At 46.5% G+C, this 18,025-nt stretch overlaps 1 protein-coding gene across 1 annotated transcript; it reads right to left on the minus strand.

The window, feature by feature from the left end:
* Window positions 1–12,593: 12,593 nt before the first annotated feature.
* On the minus strand, window positions 12,594–13,361 carry LOC121837761 (the record flags this gene model as incomplete). The annotated part of the gene is made up of 1 exon (XM_042293562.1): window positions 12,594–13,361. A coding segment is annotated over one exon (768 nt), but the record flags the coding sequence as incomplete, so codon positions are not given.
* Window positions 13,362–18,025: the final 4,664 nt, after the last annotated feature.

The raw sequence follows: 18,025 nt of genomic DNA on the forward strand, positions 1-18,025 counted from the left end.
GCTACCATTACCTAGTTTGAAATTTTCATGAAAGCTCGCAACTGTTACTTGGTGTCCTGCATTGAACATAATTATTGACTCTGCTTTGAACCAATCTGCTATGTATACGTTCTAGCGCAAGACTTGGTCGGCTCGGCAAACAGTCTTATCGACTCCAGTTTGTGGCCGCCTCCAGTGCTTCAACTTGGGCTGTCCCGAGCCTGAAGACAGCGCTAATCTGCAATCAAGGGACATTCTATGCGCAGGCCTTTGAAACATTAACTCGTTATCGTCTTCACTGTGTTGGGGTTGTGGAGGAAGAACGAAGTCCCGCTACAGTATTCTGAGTGGGGACAGGAACGATATGCGTTCTTTCAATTGAGAACGTTTCCACTCCCTATTGAAAAAACCAGCACAAGCTGGTCCCAGAATCCCAGCTTCATGCTGGGTTATTGCCCCAGCATACCCAGCTTGTCATGCTGGTCCCACCACAAGCTGGTCCCAGCATTCCAGCCTCATGCTGGTTCCAGCATCCCAGCTTCATGCTGGGTTATTGCCCCAGCATGCCCAGCTTGTCGTGCTGGTCCCAGCATCCCAGCCTCATGCTGGTCCCAGCATCCCTGCTTCATGCTGGGTCATTGTTCCAGCATGCCCAGCTTGCCGTGCTGGTTGAATGCTGGGTCGTGCTGGGTGAATGCTGGGCAAATGCTGGGTCATGCTGGGTGAACTGCCCATGCTGGTTAGGCTGGTGTACTTCCCCACCATTTTAACCAGTTTTAATGAATACACACGATAAACAAGCAAAACTCTTCAGAAAAGCCAGCTCGGCATCGAGTTTATTATTTTCGTATTTGCGGGCTGCACATGAGCTCAGATGCTATACATCCACTCCGCTGACACAGTACTAACCGAGAAGAGTGGTTGTTTGGGCGAGTTGGTTTGACATCTTATACAATCTTGTGCGCAACAAAGACGAGGACAAAAGCAGAGAAGAGGACACAACAAGGCGCAACTTTCAACTGAATTTTATTGAAAACGTGTTCCGGTATATATATAGTCTCAACCATCGTTACATTGACAACAAAAAGACAAAGGTAAAGGAAAAAACACCATGACGGAGCATAACTATCTCGTTCTCAGGAAAAAACAATTCCTTCTCCGATAATGCGATCGACGGCATAGCAACACACATGTCTCCTAAATAATCAATAATCATTGATTATTTAGGAGACATGTGTGTTGCTATGCCGTCGATCGCATTATCGGAGAAGGAATTGTTTTTCCTGAGAACGAGATAGTTATGCTCTGTCATGGTGTTTTTTCCTTTACCTTTGTCTTTTTGTTGTCATTGTAACGATGGTTGAGACTATATATATACCGGAACACGTTTTCAATAAAATTCAGTTGAAAGTTGCGCCTTGTTGTGTCCTCTTCTCTGCTTTTGTCCTCGTCTTTGTTGCGCACAAGATTGTATAAGATGTCAAACCAACTCGCCCAAACAACCACTCTTCTTGAATTCATTTCTAGTACATCGGGCCCTTTTATGTGTTTCAATCGTGATCCGTGTGCCACAGTCACCTTCATCGCCACAGCCATGTGCAGAGCGCGATCTCTGTCGTTTTGCATACGGACAAAAGTTCTACCTGACGACGTACGTACGCTATTTGGCGGTCTTCTACCTTCCTTGGGACATGGGACCAGGGTGTGCAAAATTCTAAAAGCCGAATGGCTTCGGCAAGCCCGCATCTTGAGGCAGTACCTGGCCATGCAACTTCAAAGCAGAGCGGATCCTTCGACAGCGAGACGTCAGCTTCGTGAGTACCTCACACTTGCGGATCAAACCACAGAGTTCATCTGGCAGTTACAACTACGTCAGCTTCGTGAGCGCCTGCCGAAAAAGCCTCCAGCACAGTCGACTGCGCTTCACATGCCCGAGGGACTCCATCTACCAGAAGACGTCCAGCAAGTTCTACGTCTTGGACCCAAGTTTGCTGTCGAGCCAAAAAAGTCGCCACCCGAGCTGCTGTCTCTGGTTCGAGAGGTGTCGAGGCGCGTCCCTGAACAGGACTCTGCCCGCTGCGTGTCTGAGGGTGTTGACGTCGTCCGTTCCTGCAAGCCGGCTGCTACCAAGGTACCCGTAAAGCGGACGCTGACATACCTGAAAGACAATTCCCTTTGCGTCTTACCTGCTGATAAGGAGGGAGGCTTTGCGGTTCTTTCACATGGTATGTACAAGGAGAAAGCCCTGGAAGCTGTTGAGAAGGTGTTTAATTGCCATAGAAGTGTGTCGCTGTCAAAACTAAAGTCAGAAGCCAAAAATCTGTGCAAGGAACTTGAACTCAGTAGTGTTGTAAGGAGCATTGAAAAGAGTACGCGCGAGTGTTTAGATGTTTTCTTTAGTGCCAAAACCCACAAACTAGAAATGCCCTTACGCGTAATAATTTCCGAAAGAGGCACGTGGCAAAAATCAATTGCACTATATCTTCAAGAGAAACTTAACATGCTACACGTTGACGACCCTTTTCTCGTCAGAAGCTCAGAAGAAGTGCTAGACTTCGTAAGAACTCAAAAAGGAAACGCTCTGAGGGCGTTTTCGGTCGATGTGAAAGACCTTTATTACTCCCTCCCACATTCCGGCTTGCTGTTGTGTGTGGAGGAGTGCATCGACAAGTTTGGAGTGGTAGCCTTTCAAAATGAGCTAGGGATATCAAGCAGCGGTTTTTTAGAATTACTTAGTTTCTATCTTCGAACAACTTTTATTCAGTGGGGAGGCAAGCCTTACTTGCAAAAACAGGGCATATGCATCGGCTCGTGTATCGCGCCTGTTCTAAGCGATATATATTTAGCACAACTTGACAGTACTCTTAACAGCCGGCTTCAGGGATCAAAGGTAAAAAAAGTTTTTAGGTACGTAGATGATTTTTTAGTTTTCATCGCATCTGACACAAACGCTTTTGAAGCAGAGGCTGTCAAAACCCTGACCACTTTTAAGGAATGTTCTGGCCCACTCGAGGTCACGCATGAGATACCTGTGGACAACACTATTCGCTTCCTTGACATCAGATTTTTATTTCTCAACGACCACATCTGTTGGTGCTATGAGCCACGTGCGAATAAGCCGTTACTTCCCTTTCATTCAGCCCACTCGAAGCTAGTCAAAAGGAGTATTGTTAACCTGTGTTTCACCAATGTACTAAAAAAGTCCTGTGAGCATTTGATCCCCCAGGGTTTTAATCAACAAGTTTTGCACTTGCTCGCAGCCGGGTATCCAAAACACATTCTTGTTGCGGTCGCGGAAGGCCTTCTAAGAAAGCGCTGTCTCGTAGAAAACAATGGGAGCCAGCCGGTAAGACAAAAAGGAAAAGTTGTTGTGATTCCGTATGTACACCGAGTGTCGCACAATCTAAAGAAAATAGCAATGCGATCAAATGTAAAGGTAGTGTTTTCTGCGCCCAATAAGCTCATGGAACTGTGCAAACTATCAAAGCCTGGCGTGCGTGCCAAACACGGATGTGAAAAGAAGCACAGAACGAAATTTGTCGACTGTACAGATGGCGTGGTTTACCGCATTCCGTTGTCCTGTGGCAGCCACTACGTCGGGCAGACGGGGCGCTGCCTAAATGATCGGCTTCGCGAGCACAATAACAACGTGCAAAAAAAGAACGGTGGCTTTCTTGACTTGCATTGCAGGACATGCGGTTGTACCCCACTGTTGGATGAATGCGTAAAAATTGGGAAATGCAAGTCAGCGGTAACACGCGAAATCATAGAAGCCGAGCACATTGATTATTTAGGAGACATGTGTGTTGCTATGCCGTCGATCGCATTATCGGAGAAGGAATTGTTTTTCCTGAGAACGAGATAGTTATGCTCTGTCATGGTGTTTTTTCCTTTACCTTTGTCTTTTTGTTGTCATTGTAACGATGGTTGAGACTATATATATACCGGAACACGTTTTCAATAAAATTCAGTTGAAAGTTGCGCCTTGTTGTGTCCTCTTCTCTGCTTTTGTCCTCGTCTTTGTTGCGCACAAGATTGTATAAGTACTAACCGGCGCACAGATAGCGGTTCTCGGCGCAAAACAAACAATGCTATTAAAACTAGATTGCTTATCTCTCAACAACACGAAAAATACTAGACACACGCCAAAAACAGGCAATAAAAAAAAAATACTACACGGATGAGAAAAGCGAACCTGGGTCCCACCCGTATTAGGGCGAAGCGTCCTCTTGCGTAGTCGGCAGAGGCGAGGAAATCCGTGTGGCTTGGATGGCATTGGCGAAACTCCTCGGCACCACCGTATTCACCAGCACACGGATGTTCGAAGACACAAAACGACGCCTCCGTCGGTGCATCTGATTTCTTCCCGCCCTGAACGGACTGCCGCTCGCCGCCTCCCTAAATCCCGCTTCGCTTGCGCCGCCGTTCAAGTAGTCGCCAAACAACGCGCTCACAGCCGTCCCTTCGAAAATCTGCCAAGATAGCCAGACGTGTCTCAAATTCTCCGTTTCTACCACTCACTCTCTCCCTTCTCGCACACAAAGGAAGCTCGCAGAGTGCCTGAAGCGCCGGGTCGTACACCAAAAATGAGAGGCCAAAGAACAAGACGTGGCATCCTCCCCACCCCTGCCGACCTTGGCGCGCGCGCTCCCGGCAATGCCAGTTCGACAAGCTCTCGCCGACCTTGGCGCGCGCCGACCTTGGCGTTTGAACCAGCTTGGACCAGATTCAGAACCAGCTTGAACCAGCATGACAAGCTTGAACCAGCTCAAGTACCAGCTTGCCCATCCGCGGTGTCAGCTGGAACCAGCTTGAACCAGCTTGCCCAGCTGCAGTGCCAGCTCGAACCAGCTTGAACCAGCTTGATTACTACCTAAACCGGCTCGAACCAGCTTGAACCAGCACGAACCAGCTCGAACCAGCTTAAAAACCAGCTAAACCAGCTTGCCCAGCTTGAAATCCTTGCTGTTTTTTTCCGATAGGGTTGTGTCTATTTTCCAAATTTAGACAAATTTCATAATTGCAATATTAAAATGCGACCGCGCAATGTAAATAAAATCTCTTGGGTGCTTGTTTTGCGCTTGACTGACCACCAGTTTTCGTTTCTACATTTCTTGTCGTGTCTCTATAGTTGTTCCTAAGATTGGTTACTTCTCCTCCACTACTAAAATCCCTCTTTTGTAATCGAAAAAGTAAAGCTACAAAAATGTGTTACGTGAAGGGTCTGATTTTCCTCTACTCACTAAAAGAACGCATTAAAATGTGATGTTGCAAGCGTATTCTACATAAATAAAAAGTAAAGAGGGCACCTAGCTTACCGATATTTGTGCGTCAATTATACATGCAGTTCTGTTATGTTATGCCGCGGCAGTTTTCTCTAGGACGACTCTGTCTTCAGATAAGAACGGCCCACCGTGTCCGGGGACAGTTTTGAATTTTGACCAGAAAAATGCATCTTGCTGCCTCAATGCCCAGAAAAACGAAGCCGGTCTTTGTTTTAGGAAAAAAACAATGCTACTTTCAAGAAAACAAGTCAGAAACACCTGCTCAATCTGAAGCGTTGTCTGTGGATTTAGCGAAATTGGCATTTCAGGCAGCTCTCCCCCAAAATGTGTTGTGGCTGCTGGCCCGTATCGGGATGGTTGACCCACATTATTTATCACGGCGCATCGACGTGGTTATTTTTAAATAAAAAATCGCAGAGACGACGGCATATTGAGCCATACTGCCAAAGTTATAACTTTTTTTTTGTCCGCATTTATTCAAGCCCGTTTTCAAACTTTGCCAGCGTGTTGTCCTCTATTTGGCTATAAATATTGTTGTCCTGATTAGCAGGAAAGTTTACGAGAAACGCTCAAATCGAGGCATTTGACTAAATATGCATACTTTCGCAAATCAAATAAAAAATGCTACCTTCGATATTTTACCTCTTCCCAAATAACGCCAATGGTATATATGAGCATGACGTGCAAAAATATTATTGCATTGTTTCTGTGTCTTATACATACCCGTAGTTGACAAGTTCAAAATTTTTACAGCCCGTAAGAGTGCTCCGGGGTGGTCAGACTGACAGCGCAGGGGTGGGCGATAGTTTCTAAGTGATAGTGTTTAGCAAGTTATTTTTTCTTTGTACAAGATTTAAAAAAAGTACGCATGAGCCGGAGCAATCGAGAGACGCTAACCTGTCGCACGCTTTGCAGGGTACGTTTTCAGTAGTTGGCGTGTAGCGTCTCTGTGTACGCCAACCAAAGGAATCAACAGAAGTGATTCCGATAGCAGATTTTTATCTGAGCCCGTAAGAGGATGGGGCAGCCGAGAACAATAATCTTCGGCACGTAATCACAAAAAAGATATTATTGTGCTACAATAAATAGGGCGTGGACGGGAAGTGAAGTTTCGGGCGGACGCCCATCTTCGTGTAAGAAACAAAAAATCGGTGAGTAACAAATGTATAGCCCCCTTTTCTTGTGACGTATACGACCCTTTCTTTGTTCCTCGACGTGTTTCGTATATATCACTTGAAGAAGGACGTTCGCCCGAAACGTCGTATTTTCCTTCCCGTCCACGTTTTAGGCAGTGTAGCTGCATCTTTCGTGTTTTTGATTAATTGGTCACCCGGAGGATCACGTCACAAAAATGGGTGCGTTGACTGAAGGAAAAGGAGGGGAGGCGAAACCATTAGAGGGCACAACCTCTTCGGTTGCCTTATATTATTAGAGAAGATATTCACATGCGACGTCATGCATATAGTGACAACCAAAAAAAGGGACTTGTAGCTGCGCTCCCATCAGTGATGATACCAGCCACGATTCCGCCCGCGCATACTACGTACGGCCTTGGGAACATTCACAAGTGGCATGAGAACGTTGCTCCTTTCTACGCACATTTTATGTAGGTCAGTGACGGCGAAGCAAGCTACTTCAAGAATAGGTAGCAACTTCATGAGCTTGCTAAGACCGAGTACCTGTCGGCCAAGTGGCTAGTTTCCGCTACTGGGAGGCAACAACGCCTGCGATGGGATTGGAGGCCACGTCAAGCACCATGATGCAAGTGTTTACAACCTTCGAGGGCCGGCTACATCAGATATAAAATGTGCGTCAGATATGGTGGACGTCCCAGCACCAAATTACCCAATGTGGCATTGATTCGCAAGGGCTGAATTTCAGGAGTTCAGTTGAAGTGAAAACATCAGCCTGGGATTCCCTCCATCCCGTGCCTGGAATTCAATCCTGGCACTGCTGACAGTGTATACATGCGTGAACTGACTGCGACAGGAATTGCTCGTAGCACGAACGATAGCGTCTACAAACAAGCCACTCGGACAATAAAAGCTCGATTCCACCCAGGCCTGCTGGCAGGCTAGTGCGAAGCGGCTACAATGAGTCTAAGACAAAAATGTGATGAAAAGGGAACATAAAAAGTTTCAAACAAACGAAAACTTTTTCTTCCTCTTTTTTTTTTCTTTTTTTGCGGTGTGCGGTGTACAGCCCACCACGGCCGAAGCTCTATTGCCGCGCGAAGGTGCCCCCGTTGTACGGCGCCCTATCCTCAATATCGTGTTAGAGCCCTATATCGTGTTACCTAAACGCCTGTTATCGGAGCCGCACCGATCGTTTCCCCTACATGGCGTGCGCAGAGACGCTACACGCCCGCTATAGAAAACGAGCCCTGCGAAGCGTGCGACAGGCTAGGGCCTCGCGATTTCTCCAGTTTCTGCGCATTTTTGTGACTCTTGTACTAATAATAAGGACAAAAAAAAGACGTCTCAAGAATCATCACTACAAAACTACCCTCCACCTCTCTGCTGTCAATCTGACCACCCGGGAGACGTTTTACGCTGTGTAAAAACAATAAAATTGTCAACTAGGCGTACGCGCAGGCCTCGTCCATGGCAACCGCGGTAGCCTCCATTTGGCCAGATTTTCTTGCTTTGTAACTTTAAAGACACACAAATAATGCAACATGTTTTTGCACATCCTGTTAGTACATATCATTGGCGCTAACTTGGAAGAGTTTGAAAAAATCGAAGACGGCCTTTCTTTTTAAATTGATTTTCAAAATTATGCACATTTACGAAAATGCCTTTATTTGAGCGTTTTTCGTGAACTTTTCCCGCTAACAAGGACAACAATATTCGTCAGGAAGATTGGCCAAATTGAGGACAACACGCTGACAAAGTTTGAAAATCCTGGCTTGAATAAATGCGGAGAAAAAAGATAAAACTTAAGCTGTATGGCTCAATGTGCAGTCGTCTGTGCGATTTTTTATTTCAAAATAACGACGTCAATACTTCGTGATAAATAATCTGGATCAATCATTCCCATACTTACTTGGTCGGTAAATATTTCTGGGCCAGTATTCACAACACATTTTGGTGGAAAGTTGCTTGAAATGCCAATGTTGCGAAATCCGCAAACAACGCTTCAGATTGTCCAGATGTTTCTGACGTATTTTTTTTTTGAAGGCAACCTCCCCCCCCTCCTCCCTAAAGAAAAAAAAAACAGAAAACAACAACAACAACGATCGGTTCCATTTTCCTGGGCATTGTGGCAGCAAGATGCATCATTCTAGTCAAAATTAAAAGTGGTCACCAGATATGGTCGACCGTTCTTATATTCTCACGGGTAGTGACCAAAAAAAAAACATAAAATAAACAGGAAGAAATAAACGTTTAATGTGGCGAACTTGTGCCAAAAATAAAAGGGTACAAAGATAATAACTGAGCGTCGCGGGCGTCGGAGTCGGCGTAGCAGCACAGTCGAACGCTGGGGCGAAACTGACTTCGCTCGCCTGGCGGAATCCCTTATGTACCCTCGTTTGTTCCTAGATCTTTCGACGTAGAAGGTTCGGCGCGTAGAACATTCTAACCTGGAATCAGCAAGAGGGTTCTCGAATTCAAGAGAACATCACATTGCAGTGTCAACAAAAATGTGTAACCGCGGCCAGGAATCGAACCCTGGCTTTCAGCGTGGAAAGCAAGCGCGATAACCATTAGGCCAGTAGGCAGCGCGCGCGGCATTACTCCCCCTTTAAAAAGTGCATCGTCCCGATGCAACCCAAAACAAAATAAAGCAAATAAAAAGAACGGTAAACTAAGGAGTCATTTGGAACACATAAGGTCCACAGTCCTATCGAGCGTAGTACGGCTTCAGTCGCACGACGTGGACGACTTTCGGTCGTGGAGGGCGGCGTGACGAAGTCCATGTTCCGTCAAGCACCACCTCGTAGTTCAGATCCCCGAGTCGACGAAGCACTTTGTAGGGTCCAAAGTAACGTTTCAGGAGTTTCTCGCTGAGACCGCGGCGGCGAATCGGTGTCCACACCCACACCCTGTCTCCGGGCTGGAAGTGGACGTCCCGGCGACGAAGGTTGTAGCGGCCAGTGTCGACACGTTGTTGAGCCTTAATCCGGAGTCTGGCAAGCTGACGGACTTCTTCTGCCCTTTGGGCAACAACGTGGGCGTCGTCGCTTGCGTCGACAGCCGGTTCGTGGGGTAACATAGCGTCCAGCATTGTCGTTACCTTGCGCCCATGCACCAGTTGAAAGGGTGTTACTCCAGTGGTCTCTTGTACGGCCGTGTTGTAGGCAAATGTGACGTACGGCAGCACCTCGTCCCATGTCTTGTGCTCCACGTCGACGTACATGGAGATCATGTCGGCGATGGTCTTGTTCAGTCTCTCCGTTAGCCCGTTGGTCTGCGGGTAGTACGTCGTGCTGCGGCGATGGCTGGTATGGCTGAGACGAAGGACTTCTTGTGTCAGCTGGGCCATGAATGATGATCCACGGTCTGAGATCAGGACTTCGGGAGGGCCGTGCCGGAGGACGATGGACTCGATGAAAAACTTCGCGACCTCAACAGCCGTTCCTGATGGAAGGGCTTTTGTCTCGGCGTACCGCGTGAGATAATCGGTCGTGACGATCATCCATCCGTTTCCTTCCGTCGACGGTGGGAAAGGTCCGAGTAAATCCATACCTGTTTGCTGGAATGGGGCAGAGGGCGGCGCAATAAGACTAATAATATAATAATAATAATTTATTTTGCTTTTTTTTACAAAGGAGGGAGATAGGGCAAAAAGCTGCGTGGCTTGCAGCTTGACGAGGCCCTACTCCGTGTAGCAAAGCAGCAGACACATTTCAAAACAGGACACGCAAAAAACAAAGTACTACACCTTATTGCATCGATTATCTACAAAAAAAAAGTCTTTAACACTGTTTTCCAATAGCATTTCGCGTAGCATACCCTTTGATTTATTTTGTAATGTCAATATTTTCACCTTCGAGCTCATCTAAAAGTGACGGTAGTGTATGTTTTAAAGAAGTTATTCCATAGTTCGTGCGGGAAGTAGTAACACACCAGCCCTCACTGTGTCTAGTTTCATACGTCTGGGTTGTTCTCTCCAGGCCCGACAGCACAGAAAGAAAAAAGTTGTTATTTTGTTTTACTGCCGTACTGTAGACTCCCATCAAACGATAGTTGTACAAATGCTTAATTGTCACAGCTTTATGTTTACGAAAAAGCTCCTCAGAAGAATGCAAAAAAGAAACATTTTCAAATATGCGAAATAATTTCTTCTGTGTTAGTAGCAGTGTTGTTAAGTTTTGTTTCGTTGTGGTTCCCCAAACCAGGTGACAGTACACGTAATGTGTGTAGATCAGAGAGTAATACAAGAGCAACTTCACTCGCGCGGGAAACATAAAACGAGTTTTTGATATTATTCCGATGGCTTTGCAAACCTTCCGGTGGATATACTCAACGTGTTCAGTCCAAGAGAGTGATTCGGTAAAAATGACACCAAGAATTTTAACAGATTTTGCAATCTCTAAGGGCTGAAGAAGTCCTGCCGGTCTCGACGGTGGCTTCTTCCGTCGTTGCCCGATCGAAAAGACCATCAGGTTTTCCTGATGGACCATCAGAGTTTCTTGTTGGTCCATCAGACTTTTCTGATGGTCCATCAGGTTTCTTGATGGACCATCAAAGAAGTCTGATGGACCATCCGCCCACTCCTGACGGACCATCTAAATTTCCTGATGGACCACTAGACTTCTTTGATGGCCCATCAGGCTTCCTGATGGACCATCAAGAAGGTCTGATGGACCATAAAGAAAGTCTGATGGACCATCAGCCCATTCTTGACGCACCATCCGACTGTCCTGATGGACCATTAGACTTCTTTGATGGCCCATCAGGCTTCCTGATGGACCATCAAGAAGGTCTGATGGACCATCAAGAAAGTCTGATGGACCATCAGCCTATTCTTGACGCACCATCCGACTGTCCTAATGGACCATGAGATGCGTTTAGATGATCCGTCAGAAGTTCCTGACGGCGCCTAATGGTCTGTTGGACACTCTTGATGGGCTGTCAAAGGTAGTCTAATGGTCGTCAAAAGTTTTATGTTTCACTTCGGTTCCATCAAAAGCGCCTTATTTCCCGGCCGTCGGGACTTTCTTTGCGCATAATGTTTATCAAAAGTGCTTGATTAATTGTTGCTCGCAGTATTCTGACGGCGCCGTCAGAGGCGTTTAATAACAATTGATATATGGGTCGCGACATATTTGTCAGCATGTGATAAGTCGCGGGCTCGCGAGGTGCTGACACAACTATGTCACGCGATTTGTCTTTACTCACTGAGTCCCCGATTCACCCGCAACTGTGCGTTCGTCTGCAATCACGCACCGTGGAAACCCGCGTACTCACGGTAGGGTTCATCGTTTCGCATATGCTTCATCTACGCCTTTCACTACCAACGGAAGGTGAACAGACTTTTCGTCGACACATTAATTTTTATAGACACGGCACCCCCGAGCCCCGCAACCGTTGTGCGCATTGGACGGTCGCGGCGGCAATAAAGTTCAGCTTCCAAACAGACCGCGCGGCCATTGATTTGCTTTACTTTGCTCGAAGGTTAAATAGTCGGGGGAATGCGCCGCCGCCTCGCTGAATGAGCGGCCCAAAGTCGAGGAGGCTCCGCAACTTTGCACGCTACAAAATAGGCGATTTGAGGCTATGTCGCGATAAAAAAACCTGTCGTTGAATCTCGCGTATGATATATGATGGGCCACAGCCGCGTGGTCAGTGGGTTGATGTGATTTTTTTTTTATTAAGGAAAAGCCTTATATGTCTCGTCGTTCAGACTACCTTAAAAGTTCTTGAGCGGAAACACGTCGAGTCACGAAAGGTGCTAAAACCGGCGACACGAAAGGTAGAAAAACCCGCATTATTCAGTATTCAGCTGCACTAGAACCCTTTCGGACCAGGGCGGTCGTTAACGAAGGAGCTTCGCAGGGTTTAGACTGAATTAAAGTTTTCAACACCATCATAGATATAATCAAACTAAAAAAAAACACAAAAGAACACACACAAAAAAAGTGCCTTCCTCCTCCCGGGGGAGTCGAACCGGCGACCTCTCGTTCCGCATGCCGACGCGCTACCCCTGCGCCACGGGCGGATTTTTTTTTTTTTGTATTTATTGCATGGAAACATGACAGGAAAAACGGCAATCATACAGTTCGACAAAGTTATTACTTATAAGAATAACAATACAAACAATTAAACGGTTCTTGATCACATCAAAATAATGTTATCTGTTTACGCTCGGGAAACGAAGAAAGGATTAAAAATAAATGACATAACTAAAATCAGGAAGATGGAGACATCGATCAATGAGAGCATACCAGTCTGGGCGTTCCTTAAGATGATCTAACACATTTCTCACGTGAGATACAGTTTCTATAAAGTTTGATTTTGTAGTCCGGGGTGGATCGGCGTTTCTGTCGATCATTCTCGTCTTCCAGAGACTATGCAAACCCATGAGCGTGAACAAATCATAAGGAAAACTATCGTTGGGTTTTAAAGGTAAAAACCGGATTGTGTAGGCGTTGACGTCCAAATCTCTTTTCAGTGTTCTCTGTAGGACGTCCCAGAAGAGGTAGGCATCAGTGCAGAAAATAAAACAATGTTCTATAGTTTCTGGTTGGTTACAAAGACGGCAATTCACTGACCAGGGTACAAAAATTCCTCGTTCGCGAAGCCAGGGTTTCACAGGCAACGTTGAAGTGTGAAGTTTAAAGAAAAATGACTTCGCGGTAGGTGAGACGCGCAATTTTCGGACACGCGTAAGAACATCTTGTCCTGGTCCATGGTTGAATATACTTCGATACAAAGGTACAGGAAAAGTTATGTCAAGAAGATCGGCATCTAATGCTTTGCGTGATGTTGTAAATATATATTCCAAAGAAAAGCGGGTTCTTAGATACTCTATTGCGCTTACTACTTCTCTGAGGAATCCCAAGGGACGTGATGTTCCCGCCGATACCGATGAAACCACCAAATAAGGTAAAGCATCTGAGAGTTCTGCCTGTAGGCAAGTACGAAGGAAGTGATGTGATGTTGTTCTGAAGAATAGAAAACGAGTTATTATTTGTTTTAAAAAGATGTGTAATAGTCCGAGACCACCGACATCAACAAGGCGAAAAAGATTGTCTCGTCGCATAGGTTCCCAGGTGGAGTTCCACACGAAAGTAGCAAAAACCCTGTGAAAGTTTTTAATGTGGGTTCTGGCACAGCAAATAACCTGAAGAACATACCAAAGTTTCGCTGCAAGAAAAATATTACACGCTTTTGCTCGCCCAAAAACGGACCACTGATTTGTTTTCATAATGTTAGCTTGAGTTTTGATCTTTGCCACTCGTTCTGTCCAGTAGTGGCCATTGTTCCGAATACAATTGAGGGGCACTCCTAAGTACTGGGGAGCGACGCAAGTCCATGATATGCCAGCATATTCTGCGGGTGTTGTGGCCCATTGCCCGCACCAGAAGCCAACGCATTTCGTCTTATTGATAAGAGCACCGGTAGCATCACAGAAGTTTTGAGCTAAAGTGAAGACATTGTCTATGCTTCGCTTATCAGCGCAAAAAAAAAGGCAATATCATCGGCGTATGCTAACACCTTAACCTCTGTGGAGTAGAAATGATAACCTTCCACGGTAGGGTTCCTGAGCACGCTTAAGCACAAGGGTTCCAGATATAGAGAAAATAAAAGAGGGGATAAGGGGCATCCTTGTTTGACCGATGATTCTAGTCGAATTGGACTTGAAAGCGATCCATTGATTATAAGCCTCGTGGCACAGTTGCGGTAACACATCTCAATGCCCTTCAAGATTGTGGATCCTGGGTTTACATGACGAAGAATATTGAAGAGAAAAGCGTGGGACACCCGGTCGAATGCCTTCGCCAAGTCTACTTGCGCCATGGCAACTTGTTCAGCATGCAAAACGCAGGTTTCTATTACTGAACGTGCCACGTGTATGTTGGTTTGTATGCATCGCCACTTAGTTCCGCAGGTCTGGTGATCCCCAACGAGACTGGACGTAACAAACTGAAGTCTTTTGGTCAGAATTTTTGCAAAAATCTTATAGTCTACATTGCATAAAGTAATTGGCCGGTAGCTTTCAGCGTGAATGAGCTTATCTGGATCTTTACTTTTTGGAATCAGGACCGTGTGGCTGTTATAAAATGTAGGCGGCAAGGCTCCCACTTCATAAGCCTCCAAGAAGACCTCGAGTAGAAAAGGACATAGCTGCTCTTTGTACTTCTTGTAAAACTCGGGTGGGAGTCCATCAGGTCCTGGTGTTTTAGAGTTTGGTAGATGATCTACCGCCCATCGAACCTCTTCTATCGTTATTGGTCCGCTAAGCAGGTCGCGTTGAAGCTGATCAACCTGGGGCATCAAAGCAACCAAGGGCTTGGCTAATTGATTGTCTACGGGTTGTTTGTGCCCAAAGAGGTTTTGGTAATGAAATTCAAACGTTTTCATAATGTCGTCTTCGTCTGTTGAGAGCGTCGCATTAAAATTTAAAAGTTTAATTTTCTTTGAAAGTCCATTTCGCATCTCGTCGTCAATTGCGCGGCGCGAAGGTGTTTCAGAGGATAGAAAACGCTTGCACCTAGACCGTACTAGTGCACCATGGTAACGGTTTTGTTCATAACGCTGTATCTGACACTTAACGCGTGTAATTGCTTCTTGAAACAAGCCGGGTGTTTCACACTCCAACTCATAAAGAATGTGTAAATTTTTCAAAAGTGTGGATTCTTCTTTTTTTGCATGAAACGATGCAATGCACGCGCATTCAATTGCCTCGTTTTTAAACTCGTGCTTGAAAGAGTCCCATTGAGCAAAAATGCCGATATTATGATTTGTTGTTGCCTTGTTGAAGCATTCGCGCACACGCTCTTTGAAATCTGTGTTCTCTAAAAGTCTCGTGTTAAATTTCCACAAAGCCCATTTTGGTTTTGCCTTACGTTGCGTGTCTGTTCCGATACGGACGCTTACAAGGCAATGATCTGAAAACAAAACTGGTTTCACGTCATACGCAGTCACATGTGAAAAAAGTGAACTTGAAACGTAAATACGATCAAGCCTGGCATTACATGGAGCTTGGAGGTGGGTGTATCGGAAAGTAATACTTTCAGAAGCTCCAACATCAAATAGGTGATATTCATTAGTGAGAGTGTTGAGAGTGTCAGCACTTCTATCAGGTCGAGAAGGGGGTGTTGACCTATCGTTTACATTACACACACAGTTAAAGTCGCCGAATGAAATTATTTGTTTGTCGGTATCTAAGTATGGGGCAAGGTTTTCAAAGAAAGAACATCGCTGTCGAACGTCGCTATGAGCATAAATACAAATTAATCGCCAGTATGTGCCATGCAACGAGAAATCGCAACATATCAACCTTCCGTCGTCATCGACGGCGTGTGAGAGTGACGTATATCCTAGCTGTTTCCTTAAAAACAAAAGGCACCCTCCCGACAACCCATCACCATGACTAACACATACCTCATAGTTTGAGAGGAAAGGGTCCAGTGCACGAGCCGTGTCCTCATCAGACGATATTTTGGTCTCCTGGACGGCAACAAAATCAATCTGTTCTTTTGAGAAGAGCCTATACAATTGCGATTGTCGTGCACGAGAACACAGTCCTCTGACGTTCATGGTAGCGAAGCTGAGGGGAGGAAATGCCAGAGAGATGTTAGTTAGGGTGGCAGTGCATCGCCGTCTTTCACCAGGTGGTTAGGCTGTGGGGTCTTGCTGTGCGGCTGTTCCCGCACCGTGGTCGGCTTGCGTTTCACGTCACCTCTCTCGTCGTTCTCGTCTTCTGAGTCACCTGCTGTAGATGACTGGGACGTAGTCGTTGTTGAAGGAGCGGGTCGCTTCACGGGTGCTCCGCTGTACGGGGTGGGACGTTCTCGTCGTGGTAGCAGCTGTTGGAGAGAAAGCTCCGGAGTCGTGTTTAAGGGAGGAAATTCGCTATTTGGCCAATCTTCCTTTGTTGCCTTGATTCCTTGCGTTGCCGGGCCTAGCCCTGCGTTAGGTGTCGTCTTTTCAGGGCTGACGGACTGTGACTGCTGTGTCAAAAATTTCCAGCTCAGTTTTCGCTGTCGAGGAAGTGGGAGCGATCACCTCTCCTGTGGCGTCGACAACCTCGCTGATGTCCATGAGGTGTTCCTGGACAATGTCGTCAGTCGGACTTCTTGATTGGCCTAGCTTGTCTGCGTAGGTCATCACACACTCACTCGTAGCGTGGCCATAACGGCGGCACTCCCCGCATCGTGGGGTTCTACACTCACGACGGATGTGGCCTATGCGATTACATCGAAGGCATAGTGGAGGACGGCCCGGCACGAGCACCAAGCTTCGGCAGCCAAAGACTGTGAGCTGGTGCGGAATTTGGCTTGCGTTCATCCCTTCTCGAAGCGTCAAGGTAACTTCTTTGTTGAGCGTCTCCATCTGTTCCATTCCGGCGCATCTCCACTTTTCCTTCACGATGGAACGAACTGTACCGAATGGTGCCAGCGCTTCCTCGATACGTTGACTTTCCATGTGGACGGGAAGCCATAGTAGCTTCAGTTTTACATCTCTGGTGTCCGGGTCGATAATAAGGCACTTGCGTCCCTTTACGCGTAGTTCAGCTTTGTTGACGAGTTTGGCCTTCGCGTGTGCACTTGCGCAAGTCACCATCCATACGTGACTCATCTGGAATTGGCCTATCCCGATGATTTCCTGGCTATCGACCACGTCTCGTAAGGCGTCTCGGAAGTCCGGTGCTCTGTATGGCCTCGCTGCCAGATCTCCGTGCAGAAATACCGAATTGAGGCTCAAATTACCTGTAGGTAGGCAGGGTAGGACGGTCCGGTACTCTTCAGTCGTCATTTCAGTGGTTCTGGCCGAAGCCTCAGCGATTCCCCGGCCTGTGGCCGGTGTATTTTCACTGGAGAGCATCGAAAAGCGACCGTTTCGAACGGCGTCTTCTTCTTTCTCGCGCCACGGGCGGAGGACTGTCGAGGGTCGCGTAAATTATGAGTTGGTCTTTAATGTATCGGCTACTGCCGACGCATTGGCTACTTGCGGCGCCAGTTTCTTTAACGCAGTGTTGACACTTGACAGATTTCTCTCAAAAATGTTTTCATTCAAGTTCATACGCAGTGTTTGACACTCGACGATCCCTTAATTTTAATGTATACTTTATATTTTGAAAAACGTTCGCCGCTTATATCCGTTCGAGCAACTGCGTCTTCAAAAGCTTCGAATCCAAATCCAAATCCAGTTGTTTCGTGCGCTTTGTTGCCTCGGCAGCCTCACCCTTCCTCGTGGAGTGTTTTCGAGGTTTTAAATATTTCGGTAGGTTTCACTCGATTTTGCGAGAACGGAGAAATAAGCGACGTCCACAGGGCTTTATTTAAAAACTGCAATCCTTCGAATGAGGTCGACTTCGAGCGTAGGACGGTGTACAAGGTGTCTTGGGACGGCGACGCGAACACTCGAGGAGGCTATTACGACTCCGAGATCCTCGAACTGACGGGTGAGTGTGTATTTTTTACCATCCCAAAGTGCGACGTAGCCACAAGCAATCGCCGTTTTCTTTCTTTTTTATTGCGACTGTAATTAAAAGTGAATATTGTAGACTGCTTATATGGGGCACCAAGCTAGGCAGATGAATGCATGGGCTAATACTTCAGTTGAACGTGTGGACTGAACTGCCTTGCA

The sequence above is a fragment of the Ixodes scapularis genome, unplaced genomic scaffold (assembly GCF_016920785.2).
Source record: "Ixodes scapularis isolate PalLabHiFi unplaced genomic scaffold, ASM1692078v2 PGA_scaffold4__175_contigs__length_147842914, whole genome shotgun sequence".
Lineage (NCBI taxonomy): Eukaryota > Metazoa > Arthropoda > Arachnida > Ixodida > Ixodidae > Ixodes > Ixodes scapularis.